This window comes from Chironomus tepperi, unplaced genomic scaffold, assembly GCF_022539635.2.
Source record: "Chironomus tepperi strain 1889 unplaced genomic scaffold, CSIRO-AGI_Ctep_v1 contig_100, whole genome shotgun sequence".
Taxonomy (NCBI): Eukaryota; Metazoa; Arthropoda; class Insecta; order Diptera; family Chironomidae; genus Chironomus; species Chironomus tepperi.
Genome location: NW_027226222.1, coordinates 726,758 through 740,082, shown reverse-complemented (window position 1 = coordinate 740,082; position 13,325 = coordinate 726,758). Strand labels below are relative to the sequence as shown.

At 30.1% G+C, this 13,325-nt stretch overlaps 1 protein-coding gene across 1 annotated transcript in view; it reads left to right on the top strand.

Annotated features, from left to right (window-relative positions):
- Positions 1–13,325, top strand: part of LOC139087314 (uncharacterized) — a 61,569-nt gene that overhangs the window by 22,019 nt on the left and 26,225 nt on the right. Inside the window, exon 2 of the mRNA XM_070636097.1 lies at positions 11,667–12,326. Within this exon, the coding sequence (XP_070492198.1) occupies positions 12,105–12,326 (222 nt within the window). The 5' untranslated portion in view covers positions 11,667–12,104. The remainder of the gene's footprint in view (positions 1–11,666; positions 12,327–13,325) is intronic.

Sequence of the window (13,325 nt, the reverse complement as noted above, 5' to 3'; positions counted from 1 at the left end):
AAGGGGAAATCAACTATTCTAATTTGCAAATAGATTTTAAATAATAAATGAAGGTTAATATATTCTCAAAATTTCTCCGATCGACAACACAGTTTAACTATATATTAGCTTATTTTCTGATGATGATAGATAGCATCAAGGAACATGAAATATTATTCAGACATTAGACCTTTCAAAAAACATTCCAAAATGTCAGTGCAAAAATTAAATAAAAATAATAAATTATAAAATTTAAATGAACAAACTAGCAAGGTGGTACCTGAACCTCCTTAATTACTCTCAAGTAATTTCAAAAGAAACATTTTGAAGTACAATTTGAAAAGAAACTTCTGTTTTGAATCCATCGATTTTTTATGGTAATAAACACAAGAACCATTAATTAAAATAAAGTACCGCAATTTGAAACCAAAATAGACAAAATGAATGTGAAAACATATTGTAAATAAAAGAAATAGCTACTAAAACAAAGGAATAAAAAAAAAAAGAAGAAGAGAATATTCCTTTAAGCAAACAGCAGACAAAAAACCCACACACACCAAAATAGATATGAAGAAAATATATAGTTTTACTATACCAGCAATCAAAACTATTTGCATTGCGATCAAAAGCAATAAACATCAATTCTAATGATTTCATTCAATATTATTATTTTTATTATTCCTTACTTCTCTGTTCAGTTTGATTAATAATGCATTTTTTGTTGCGCATATTAATTTATGCCTGTCTGCGGTATGCTGCTTGGCTGTAAGTAAAGTTACATCCAGTCAATATTTATTAATTTTCACATTAGCATTGACAATGAATTTTTCGCAAGAATCAGCGCTCATTAAATGTCAAGGCTGTCGTGTGAAATTCATAGTATAACGGTGCAATTTTACCTGTCGTGTTGTTTGTATGCTCGCCGAGCACAAGAAAGAAAGAAAATATAAAAAAGAAATAAATGAAGGAATTAAACGATGCGAGAAAGACATGAAAAATTTGATAAAACAATTAATGTCACCAAAGAAGTTTTATTGCAAATGTGAGGCACTTATAAGATTGTCAAGTTGGCTATTCTATTTTACAAATGAGTACACTTAATATGTATAAATCTATTTGAGAGCTCACTCAAAATATTTTCTTAGAGGTTAGCAAGTAGTTTCATTTTATATTATTACTATTTTTTACTACACAATCGCGAAAAATACGAAAACGGGAAGTACTGAAATCTAAGTAACCCACTTTTATCCGGTTTCTAATAATCTCAAATTTTTTTACATCTTCTTCTTAATCATCATCGCCATCATCATCATCATCGCTGTTTCTTTTTTCGCAATCATGTTTCTTCCTTCTTATTCAGCTCTGAACCTATCCAAAAATATTTCTCTTAATCTCTTTTATTTTTTTTTAATTTATTTTCTGCCAATATTCATAATTATATATTTCTATCGTCATCATCATTAGTGAGATTTTGAATTTCGAATTTTTAGTTGCTATTTTAAACAGATTTCCAAAAGGATAATAGGACATAATGTCTTCATAAAATATCTAACTGGCTATAAAATTCGATATTGTAGATATCTACTAAAGGTTCATTCACTTTTTAAGCCAGATATTAAAAGTGATGGAATAAACCTGTCACAACCCCGTTAAAGCAACTTGACGTCTAGCCATTAAATGCAAATCGCCGCATTGTGCGGCTCGGGATAAATATTAAAAGTTTGAAAGAATGCGCTTTTATAAAAATAACAAATGCCTTGCGAGATCATCAACACTAGTTTTCTGTTAAAAGCATTCGTTCCAAACGATTTATTATCCTGATAAAGAAGAATGACCAAAAAACCATAAGACTTCCCTCAAAAATAGAGAATTTTTTTACAAGCTACAAAAATAAAATTAATTTTCATTTTGTGAGATTAGAAAAAGACATAAAGGAATACAAAACACGGAAAAATTTGCATATATTACTGTACATCTGCATAAAAAATAAAAATTTTCTTATTTTATCTATATCATTAACTCAATGGTGCTCTGGACATGTTATTAATCTACCAAAGATTCAAATATTGGAAGCACAATTAATCGCAACTGTATAAAAATTTTTAATGTCGTGGAAATCAAAATTTAAAAATAAATTTGATATTTTCTTCATGCAAATTCTATGAATATAATCAGTATTCTATATTAATCGCTTTGAATTGGAACTAGAGCTCAATAAATATCATCCAGAATTCTCTTTTATAGATGCAAATAAACAGCTTAAAATAAAACAAATTGGCTTGATAGAGTCATCGTGCAATAAAAGAATGGTATGGAAATATGTGGTGTGATTTTATATGATAATATGTATTTCATAAGATTTATAGCACTTAACACTGTTTTGTAACAAGTTTGATTCACTTTGGGTATGGCGTTGATTACTAACTTCCAAAAATACTGATGTTTATTCTTCAAAGTTCAAAAACAAACTAAATTATTCTTTGAAGGGGTCAACAACTATGAAAGGGGAAAATCAACTAATTGCAGTTGCAAATATATTATGAATATTAAATGACAGTTGACAATTGAGAAAAGGCTCATTAAAGCTCACTTGTATATGCTATTCTTACTTGTATTTATTACGAATATGAAAAATGAAAGAATGAAAATATTTTTGTGATCTACAAAATTTTTTTATTGAATCATCAATCTTAATATACTGCTTAAAAGCTTCAAATAGAAGACTGTCGTGCTATAAAAGTAATTTAATATGAATAGAGTTGTGCAAACATGGGAGAAAATCTGATCGGACATAAAAATGTTTAAAGCCATAAAAAGCCTTAAAATTTTAATCTAGATCCATTTTAAGTAGTCGAGTCACAAAGTCAGATGTGCAGGCAGATGTATTTTATTATTTGAGTTTCTTGACCGTTTTTGAATATTTTGTAATCATGAAATCATTCATTCATTAATAGCACGTGATTTAATCCTTTAAAAACATTAGCCTTCAAGTAATAAAACCAAACATCTTCCTAATAATTCTAGTCATCCAATAAACCAGAAATATCGCTGAAGGTTAATTGATTGAGATACTCAACTATTAATTTAATTAACCTCTGAATGACTTTTAATTTTTTTTCTCTTGATTCAAGACTGCCGTTTAGTTTACTTGCCTAATAAGTTTTTTAAAGTTGAAGATGTTGGTCCACATAGTTTTAATACGGTACAAGATAAGCTGAAATTATCTTACATCTGAACATTTTATATTTTTATTGAAGATAAAAAGATTTCAACAGCATGTGAATGTCATTGAAAAATGGGTGAATCCCCCCTAATTAAAAAAATCAATATGAAATTTTAAATGTCTTTCGTACGGAAATTACTTTGAGTGACGGCAACTTGTCAAAATTATTTTAGGGGATTATTTTATAGACAAGTGGCAACCTCAAATTGTCAAGTGTTATCAATAGAAAGACAAGGAGAGGTTACATAATACTATTCATCGTCCGTTCTACCAATATTCCAAAAATTCAATTTCCTGACCATTTCTTGAAATTTCTTGGAATTGAAACGATTAAAGCAAGCAACATTTTATTTACTTCACTAATCTTGAGAAAGCTGTCTTATTGAACACTCCAAAGAAGTAATAAGTTTGTCCTTTTGTTTATAATGATCCTGTTGAGAAAATATAACAAAAATTAACGAGCTTTCTTGCGTATTTAAGTATGTAAGAATGATGTTTATTCTTCGGAGTTCAAAAACAAACTAAATGTTTACAGAAAGGGGTCAACAACTATAAAAGGGGAAAACCAACTAATAAGTTGCAAACATAATTTGAATATAAAACGACAGTTGACATATACTCAACAGATCCTGTTGAATTGATCGATTTATTTCACAACATGAGATAACAGAAGCAAAAAAAGAGATGATCGCGAAACTTGCTTTTGCAAATCATCATGAAATTTTAAAATGAGAATTCCAAAAGACAAAAAATTTTGCAAGTCGCCAAAAATCTCCATCAGATTGATAAGGATGCAAAAAAGCAGAAACTTCTGATATGACGCTTCATTTTTCAATAATATTTATATATTTTGAGTGACTCATTAACATATTTATAAAATCCAGTAACATGTCTCATCAATCTGCCCATTTTTAATACAAAACATGTTCACAGGTATAAACTTTTCTAAATAAATTCATTCAGCATGTCAATCTTTTGATTTGTTAGATCACATCTCAATGTCGTGGAGCACCAAAAAGGGGCTTTTTGATTTATAGTAACAAAAAGACAGTCAAAATATCTATAAAGAGATGAATAAATAAAGTTTGGTTAATAAATTCCATCAGAAACAGGTTGTAAATTACTCTATTAAGCACATTTTTGATTTCTCTTTTCTTCCTCACCGATAGATTTTATTTGATAGATACGATATCGCGATGTCATAAACAGTTGTTTTTAATATTTTTTTCGGTGTATTATAGAAACGACGGCAATAAGTCATTTTCTATAAAATTAGATTTAACTTCAGCACACTAAACGGTAATGATTATTATAATGATGATAAAAGCATCTTTATGCCATAAAAAATTAAACAAAAATAGATTTAATGATCATTATGCAAAATTAATTCTCAGCTTCAAATTTACATATTCAAATATCTGTGAATCCATAATTAGATCCAATTCGCTATAGACATAATACAGTGCCGAAGTTGCAGAATTCTTTGCAAATATTTAAATTATTTCGTGGAATATTGACACTAATACATTTCTTTTAGGAAAGCTCGACTTGATATCAAACTAACAAGTGAAATAATATAGAAAATTAGAGTCCCAAACAGGTTTCGTGCCAAAATAGTCAAATCAATTATACAAAGAAGAATCAATAGAAATGCTATCAAGCAGAAAGTATTCAGTTTTTTGTTGATATTTTTGGCTATGCATAGGTTAAATCTTAAAAGGTACGGGACAGACAAAATAAATTTCGCAATAAAAAGTTTAAGCTTTCGGATAAAACTCTTGGTTGCGGTTCTTATCTTTATGGATGTGATATATGCGTTTGACATTTAAGGAATGTCTCATGGAACTTAAAGTTGTTTTTTCTTAATTTCTGCATTCAAAGTCGGATTTGGTTAGTTCAAATTAATAAAAGAAGAGAAAAGAAGTTGTTTGTTTCTCAAAAAGCACGTGATAGTGTCAAGCAGCTAGATAGCATGTATGTGTGTAAACTGCAAGGTTTAAGCATAATCATCCTGAGCGTCACAATACTGCAAATCGAATTTTCGCTGTAAAAATTAATTGAAATCAGTCTTCATGATGTTGTCAGGACTCTTCGAGTCTTTTCGTTATTGCAGCAACGTAGTCGTACCTTAGCAAACTCATTGTGCTGCTCGGGCATTTAAGACATTTTGAATTTATAATATTGGTCGATTTATGCTTAGGGATCGGCGCATTGATTTTTTTTTTTAATATTTTCATTGTCGTCATCGCATTTACTTAGAATTAGTAATTTTGCAATAAATACTTTTGTATTTTACTTTTTCTAAGAAGACAGCTGAAAAAGTCATGAGACATAAAGTAAAACGAAAAAAAAAAAAAATAAAAATTGTGCAATTTTGTGCATCTAAAAAATCCATTCAATAAATGTCGCATTATAATGCTCAAATGTTTCGTTTTTGCATAAAAATTCATTTATCGTTTTTATGCTGATTCTTGCTTACGGGGCTGAAGTCGTAGGTAAAAAAATAAAGAGAATTATGAAATTATATTTATTTTTCTTCAGTAAAACGGCAAAAGTGAATGAAAAAATAAAAAACAATCATACATAATTTGCATAACACAACAAATGACAATAAAAAGCGTTAACTTCTTTACAGAGAATTTGTTATGAATAACAATAAGTGTTGGAGTTCTCCTTGCTATGATTATCGTGTGAAAAATATTTTTTTTTTTGCAATAATGCGAGATTATAATGCCAACGCGATGCAGAATATTTTTTTTTATAGATAGTAAATTAATCAAGAATCATGCTGCATATTCAATTTAACGACTTCTTTGTCAAAATGGAATGAACATAAAAACTTTAACAAATTTTACTCAACTGATTTACATTAAAAGCTTCTGGCATGCTTGTTATATGGCTTCTGGTGACAGGAGGCTTGTTCGGTTACAAATCTACATATTTATGTTGTAAGGCAAAGGCAAAGGGAAGAGTGTGAAGTAAGAATCCGTGAATTTTTAATAAGTCGTGCAACTTAGTTATCTCAGCATTTAAGTACCTAAAATTAGGTATAAACCTTAATGACCTTCACTCCTCCTACCCATTTCGTCCAGAGCTACACGTAAAAGACAAAGATTTATGAACCACAAATATTGACTAAATCTAATGACTCAAAACAATAAACGAAGATGGTTATGATAAATGCAAATAAAGGCAGTAGCATCAAATAACTAAACAATAAGAAGAAAAGCTTACTCGACTATTTAAACATTTGAATTTCAAGAGAGGAAAAACATGTTAATGATTTTTTTGTGAGCATAAAAACATGTTATTATTCGTGATCTAGCGCAACGTGATGCCCTTAAGATGTTTCTTATAAGATGGTGCTGTGTGTATGTCTTTCTCCATCTCCTTTCAAATGAGATGATGGCCTCCCAAGGTTTTCTAATAGTTTTTCTTTTCTTAAAATATTTTCTTTTCTTAATCACTCTCATAGCAAATACAAAATGTTTAAAGTCCTCGTGTTATTAATCTCGAGAGACTTAAGCGCATTTTTGCACAGCAATAAATATTTGGTTAACAAAAAGTATCAACACAGTAGAATTCACAATAAAAATTTCATGAAAAATAACTGTTAGAATATTTTTGAAAATTAACGGTCAAAACTAATTCAAATTGTTTGTCGAGGGGAACTTTCAAGGAGTTTTGTAAATAATAGCAGAAAAATCTTTAATTAATGCATTTATCGATAGTTTCAAACTAATAAATCAAGCAGTAAGCCAGTAACTCGATAGTGCATCACGAATGCTTCAAATCCAAGCTCTCAACGATGCCTGGTTGATCGGATCTCATGCCTTACTCATCCAGCCAGCCAAAGTGAAATTATAAGCGTCCGTTTCTTTTCTTAATCACTCTTATAGCAAAATACATGACCATGTTAGTTGAATGCATATTAAAGGAGCTCTCTTTTATACAATGCCGAAGTCAAATTTGATTCGATTGCTATTCATTGTGTATTTTCAACAATCAATTAGAGATCAGTAAAGCAGAAAAAAAAATTGGTTAAGAAGATAATTAAATATCTATTTTTTATCAAACCGTTTAGTTGTGCCTTACTGTACTGTATATATAAAGCATATGTAGCACGCAAGTAAACCACATGAAACGTCTAAGCTCAATTTATTTTTTTTTTTTCTCTTCGACTTCTTTCTATGTTCAGTGTGTATCAAACAGCAGCATCTCGCATCAAATGTCAATCTATCAACGTACCGCATCTATCAAGCAGTTTAACATTTCATGTAGCACATTTTACTTAAGAATTCGTGCGTAATCTTTCACTTTGACATGTTGTGTGAGATATTTTTAATTATGCTGTGATAATTCTATTGTGTGCTGCTCAAAATTTCTTATTTTTTGCGAATTTCTAATCTTTTTGTGCCTTAAATTGATTGATTTTAAAAGCTGCATTATTACAGTCCATTAGTAGCTGACTAACCTAGTTATTCTGTATTGACCTTCAATTATTGGCACTTGAGAATATTTTTGATTCCAGTCTGCATGCAAGTGGTTCGGATCCTACTACTGTAGGTCTAAAGGGTGTGGTATAACAGATTTAAATCAATGTTTCCAGCTCATAAGGCAGGGCTCTCATAGGGCTGCTATGCTTCATAAGGTATACCAAAGCTTGACCAAAGCTTGAAGTCGACTTGAGTTGTGTATGGCGTCTAGTCGACTTGACCCTAGTAGGCCAAGAACGTGATCTAAAGAGCAAAACTAGTATATTAAAGGAGACCAAGCTCTCAAGAGCATGCTCGTTGCCTGTTAAGGTAACGTAAGTATTCAAAATCCGAGCTCTGCTGCACACCTTAACTGCCAAAATCAAACAAAAATGCGCTTCATAACATAAAAACATCAAAATAATATTCTCCCTTATATGGTGCTTCTGATTCACGTCTTATTGATTGAAAAGATGAAAAAAAGCGATCTTTTTGAACATTTTAGACAAATTATTAACTAGTCGAGATGAACAAGTTTGAATTAATACAAAGTCTATCCCTGATGAGGGAGAAGAAATTGTAATTAATTCGTTACTGTCTGGAATCATAATTAAGTTTTTACATGCTACAATAGAATTGAGATTTTGTTGTAAGTAATTATATTTCCCTCTATCTTAATCATAATGAATTTCATATTATTTAATTAAAAAATCCACGCGTATATATTAATTTTTTGAATTAAACATAAATTCCTAGTAAAAAAAAATCACAGCTACAAAAATAATTTTTTTCACTTCATTCCTTTATTCAATTTGATGTCAGAGAAAAATTTCTCTGTAATAAATAACAAGTCGAGACGTATGTAGACTATTAACTATTTGTAAGTTTTCAAAATATAAAACTTATTATATATAAAAAGTTGTTCACAAACAATGTATGTAATCACGAGAAGAGAGAAAACAATTACGGTTGAATTTTTAAAATGATTTTTAGTAAGTAGTGACAGCAGTCAGTGAAATGGAGATATATGAGGGAAAAAATGAAAGATTATTATTTGAGGGAGAGGTCACAATTACATGACAATGGCTAACTACAAGGAATTTCGTCAGAAATTTGCTGTTCAAAGTTTTTAAATTAACAATAAACATTTTGGCCTAGGCGGTACTTGAAAATCAAGAATAAACGTCTATGTCCTTTCGATGAATGACATGATTCCTCCAGCCAGGGACGTAGCCAGCAAGAGGTTTTGATTTTTTATTTTGTATGGATCGAAAATAGGTCTTTGGATTTTTTCATAAAAAATTCTAGTAAATTGAAGAATCAATCTTTTTTCCGAAATAAGAAGGGTTTTTGATCCTCAAGCCGATCTTGTATACAGCCTTGCCTCCAAGAATATTTGACGAATTTTCGAAACCGACCAAAATCAAATATTTTTGATTGTTTACATGTAATTTTGGGACTCTTACCAAAACAGTCAAATAATATGCTACTTTGATGCCGTAATGCCAGCATGTCTGTTAGAATTAATTTGAATTCTGCGTATATGATTTTGCACATTAATTGTATATGCATGCAATTTTATGTAAATTTAATCTAAGCCTCAAATTCAGAATTTTACACCAAATTAAACAAAAATTCTGAACTTTTGGAATTGACAGAAGTCAGAGAGCCTGCTTTAGACGCCAACTGCAGCCTTTTTCATCAGGATCCATGTCAGAGTCTTTTCCATTGTTGTCGCTCGGGCAAGTACCGATCAAGTTGAAAAAGTAAAAGCTTTGTTTCACATACGCAATAAACTGTCTCAGCCTTCATTCGTAATTGCACTTTATGCACGAATTCTGTGAAAAAATTAACTGAAGAAAAGCTTCACACTAAGAAAATTTAAACACAGCATACCTGTCAGAACTAATGATCTTTATTTCATGCAATGTTTAACCCCTGAGATGAAAATAATAAAATGCAATTTCTTTTTTTGTCTTATTTTTATTCTCACCGCAACTGCAACAAATTCATTGATGCTTCTACTTTTTTATGACTTTAAATTTTATCCCAAAAAAAATTTCTTCGTTTTATATTTTATTAAATTTTTTTCTTCGGAAATACAAAGGGGGGCATCCTCTTATTACGTAACGTGAACAATTGACATTTTGACGTCTTCATTCTCCTCACTCTCCTTCCCTCCGCAACGAAATCTCGAAAGAGAAAATAAATTTGATTGTTTGAGATGATTCCCACCCCCAAACAGAGTTACGTAACAACTGAACGACCCCAAGGAGCTTTTTATGAGGCAATTAAATGCTTTTGCTTTTTTTAGTAGTCGTATTAATTTGAAAAATGAGCGAAAGAAATTCCTTTGGCAATCGTAATTATCTGTATGTATATACAAGATTAAAACTGCATGAATCTTCAGCTCAAGACCATTTTCTCACAAAATAAAAATTATAAATTTATAAGAAGATGTACATACCCATGAAAAAAAAAATATTTCAGTACGATCATAGCTGTTTAAAAGAAGTCAATTTTGTGTTTTTGTTTTTTTCACGTAAATGAGAAATTTATAGTCTGTTAATAGGGCAGACACGTATTGAAGCATTATAGGCAAGCATTAATGAAGAATTATATATTTTTATATCTGTCGAGTAATTAATCATCAAAAACATATTTTACCATTTTTGTACCTTACACCCGTCTCATTTAAGACTGCAATGGGAAGAAAATATATATGATGAGTATTGTGAGAGATGTAAGCAGCAAATACGTCAATTTTCGACTCGTTAAAATCATAGTAAATAGCTTTGAGCAAAAAGCAATCAAAGGCAGTGGAGGAGAAACATGTTATTCACTATACATCCATAATGTAATGCCTCTATGCTCAAACGTAAGAATAAGAAGAAATAGACAGATTGAAAAAAAATAATTACGAAGATCTCATATGTCAATTCAATTGCGTATATAAATCCATCAATATTCTATTTTAGTATGTTTCAGACCTCTCATGGCTGTGACTTCGATAAAATAAATTTAGAAGTTTATAATCTCAATAAAAATACATAAACGACTTGACAATTTTTCTTCTTCTTTTTCAATGTATCTAAGTGGCTAGCAAACTAGCAAAGCTTGAGCTTTAAGCCTTCGAACAAACATTCTTGTTCATATCTATGTCTCACGATCAATTTTCCATTACAAATTTCTCATGTGGAATGCCTAAGCATTCAACTGAATAAAGTTTTTTTTTTATTTATTTCATAAAAGCGCTTGAGTTTAAAAAAAGAAATTCAATTGTAATGGGTAATTCCACCTTACCCTTGCAGGTGCTTTGGTCATATTTTGATCGTTTTACAATATATTGAAGACGAATTGTGTGTCAATGTGTCAATTTGTGGCACAGTGTTGTCCAGACTTTTTTGAGACATGGTTCACTTTGGTTTATGTTCAGAGGTGGAAGGAAATGGGAGATGTTGAGGCTGTGAAGTAAAGTTTCATTTAAACAATCCAAATTCCGTCAATTCCATTTTGAAAAAAAGGTTCATTATTCTGTAACGTAATAGTAACGACTGATCACGTCCCAAAATTCTCAGCATACCTTAGATTGTTCTATAACACACCAGTTTACTGCGGGAAAAATCTACGGAATAGCTCAACAAAACTAATCTGCGAAAAAGTCCAGTTTACTACCACAGTATAGCTTCATGAGACCCATACATCGTTCCAGTCATAAATCTACAGATCTAGACTAGACATGCCCTCATCTATATAATATTGTATGAAATATTTTATATATGTGAATATGTTGAATCATTCCATATAATTCCTATGAATAGCACACCTTACAACGTTGACATTAGATATCCACAACTAAAGCTTGACATTATTTTTTGCAAGGGTTCTATATTCAATCACTGTTCAGTAGCCTCAATAAAAATATTTTTCTAATTTAATAAAGTTATTTTTTTGCTAATTTAATTTTTTTTATTTAATTTTTTGCACAGATGAGCTACTTTATGTCCACCGAATGATGTATAAAAGATTTCTTAGAAAACGACTTAAGAAAAAGTCAACGTCATTATCATCAATGAAAAAGTAAAAAAAAAAGTAAGGCGAGTAGAAGCTGTAATAACAACGAACCACGTAGCAAAACAAATCATCAGACTAATCCATAAAAAAAGCCGAAAAATATAATATGTATTAATATAATATAAAAACAGCGAAAAGACATAACAAAACGCGTAAAACAAATAAGCAAGCAAAAAATACCAGTATAGTTTATATAAATATACCTAAAAGAAATAATATCATTCGTTCATCGACATTTGGTTGACGCAAAAAGATAGAAAGAACGAGGAGAGAGAAGACAGCAGTAAAAGATATAAAAATAAAACTACAAATACACAAGAACTGTGAAAAATTAAATTTTTGGACTTTTATATATGCTACCTATATTCAATAACGGATCGGATGAAATGACATCAGCAACAAGCATGGACATTAGCGAATCATTTCGACCCGAAGATTTGTCTAAAACAGATTTTTTTGATTTTGTAACAGCACCTCCGGAACAAGAGCAAGAAAGCAATCAAGGCACTCAGAGCGGCAATAATGTTAATAGCAATAGTAATAATGATCAGCAGCCACTACAGGGTTTCGATCAAGTAAGTGTGTTTGTGCAATTTATATACCCAAAATAATAATAATAAAAAATCCAACTTATGCCACTCAACATTTTTTTTTTTTGTGGAACGCCTTAATTGCGGCGTGATAAATTTTGTTAATTAAAAAAGTATAAGAGGCCAACACATGATCTCGATCGCTACAACATCTTTTCCCTTCCTCATGATTTTTTCCCATAACTTTTGAGGAATTTTTCATTGAGCTTAGTCAATTTTGACTTGAGTAACGAAAATTTCAATTTTTTAGTCATTCATTTCCATTTTTATTTGTTGACGACAATTTCATTGACAAATGTATTGTAATGGCTTTAACAAAGTGTAAGGCAATCCCAAAATGCTAAAGCAAGGAAGCCTAGTATATCAATTTATTATACAGCAATTATAATATTTTAAGTTTATTTAGTATTTTTTTTTTCATTCTGCGACTCCACAAGAAGTTATTCAATGACTACGTAACTCAATAAATTAGTTACTATCGAATTTATCTCTCATGCTCTTAAGAATTCTGTTCTATTGCAAGAGTATATTAACTGTCATTTAATATTCAAATTATATTTGAAGTTACAATATGTTGATTTTCCCCTTTTATAGTTGTTGGCCCCTTCATATAAACATTTAGTTTGTTTTTAAATTCCGAAGAATAAACATCATTCTTACTTAATTCCGTAAGGAAGTTCTTTAATTATACTTATTAGTGAATTCATTAAAGTTCCCAATTTTATTGATCAATCCCTTCATCTTTTCTCATTTTTAAAGACTTCTTAATATTAAATAAATTTCTTTTCTTATGCCTTCTGTATTTCGGCATAAAAATTCATTAAAACTACATGAATACATATAGTTAGCTCTGATCAAGAGCGATTATGATAATATTTATTGTTTATTGAATAACCGGCAGTTTCTTTAAATGAGATCATGTGCTTACTTATAAAGATAAATCTTTGATCATTATGTAATGATTAAAATGTCCTAGTTGAACAG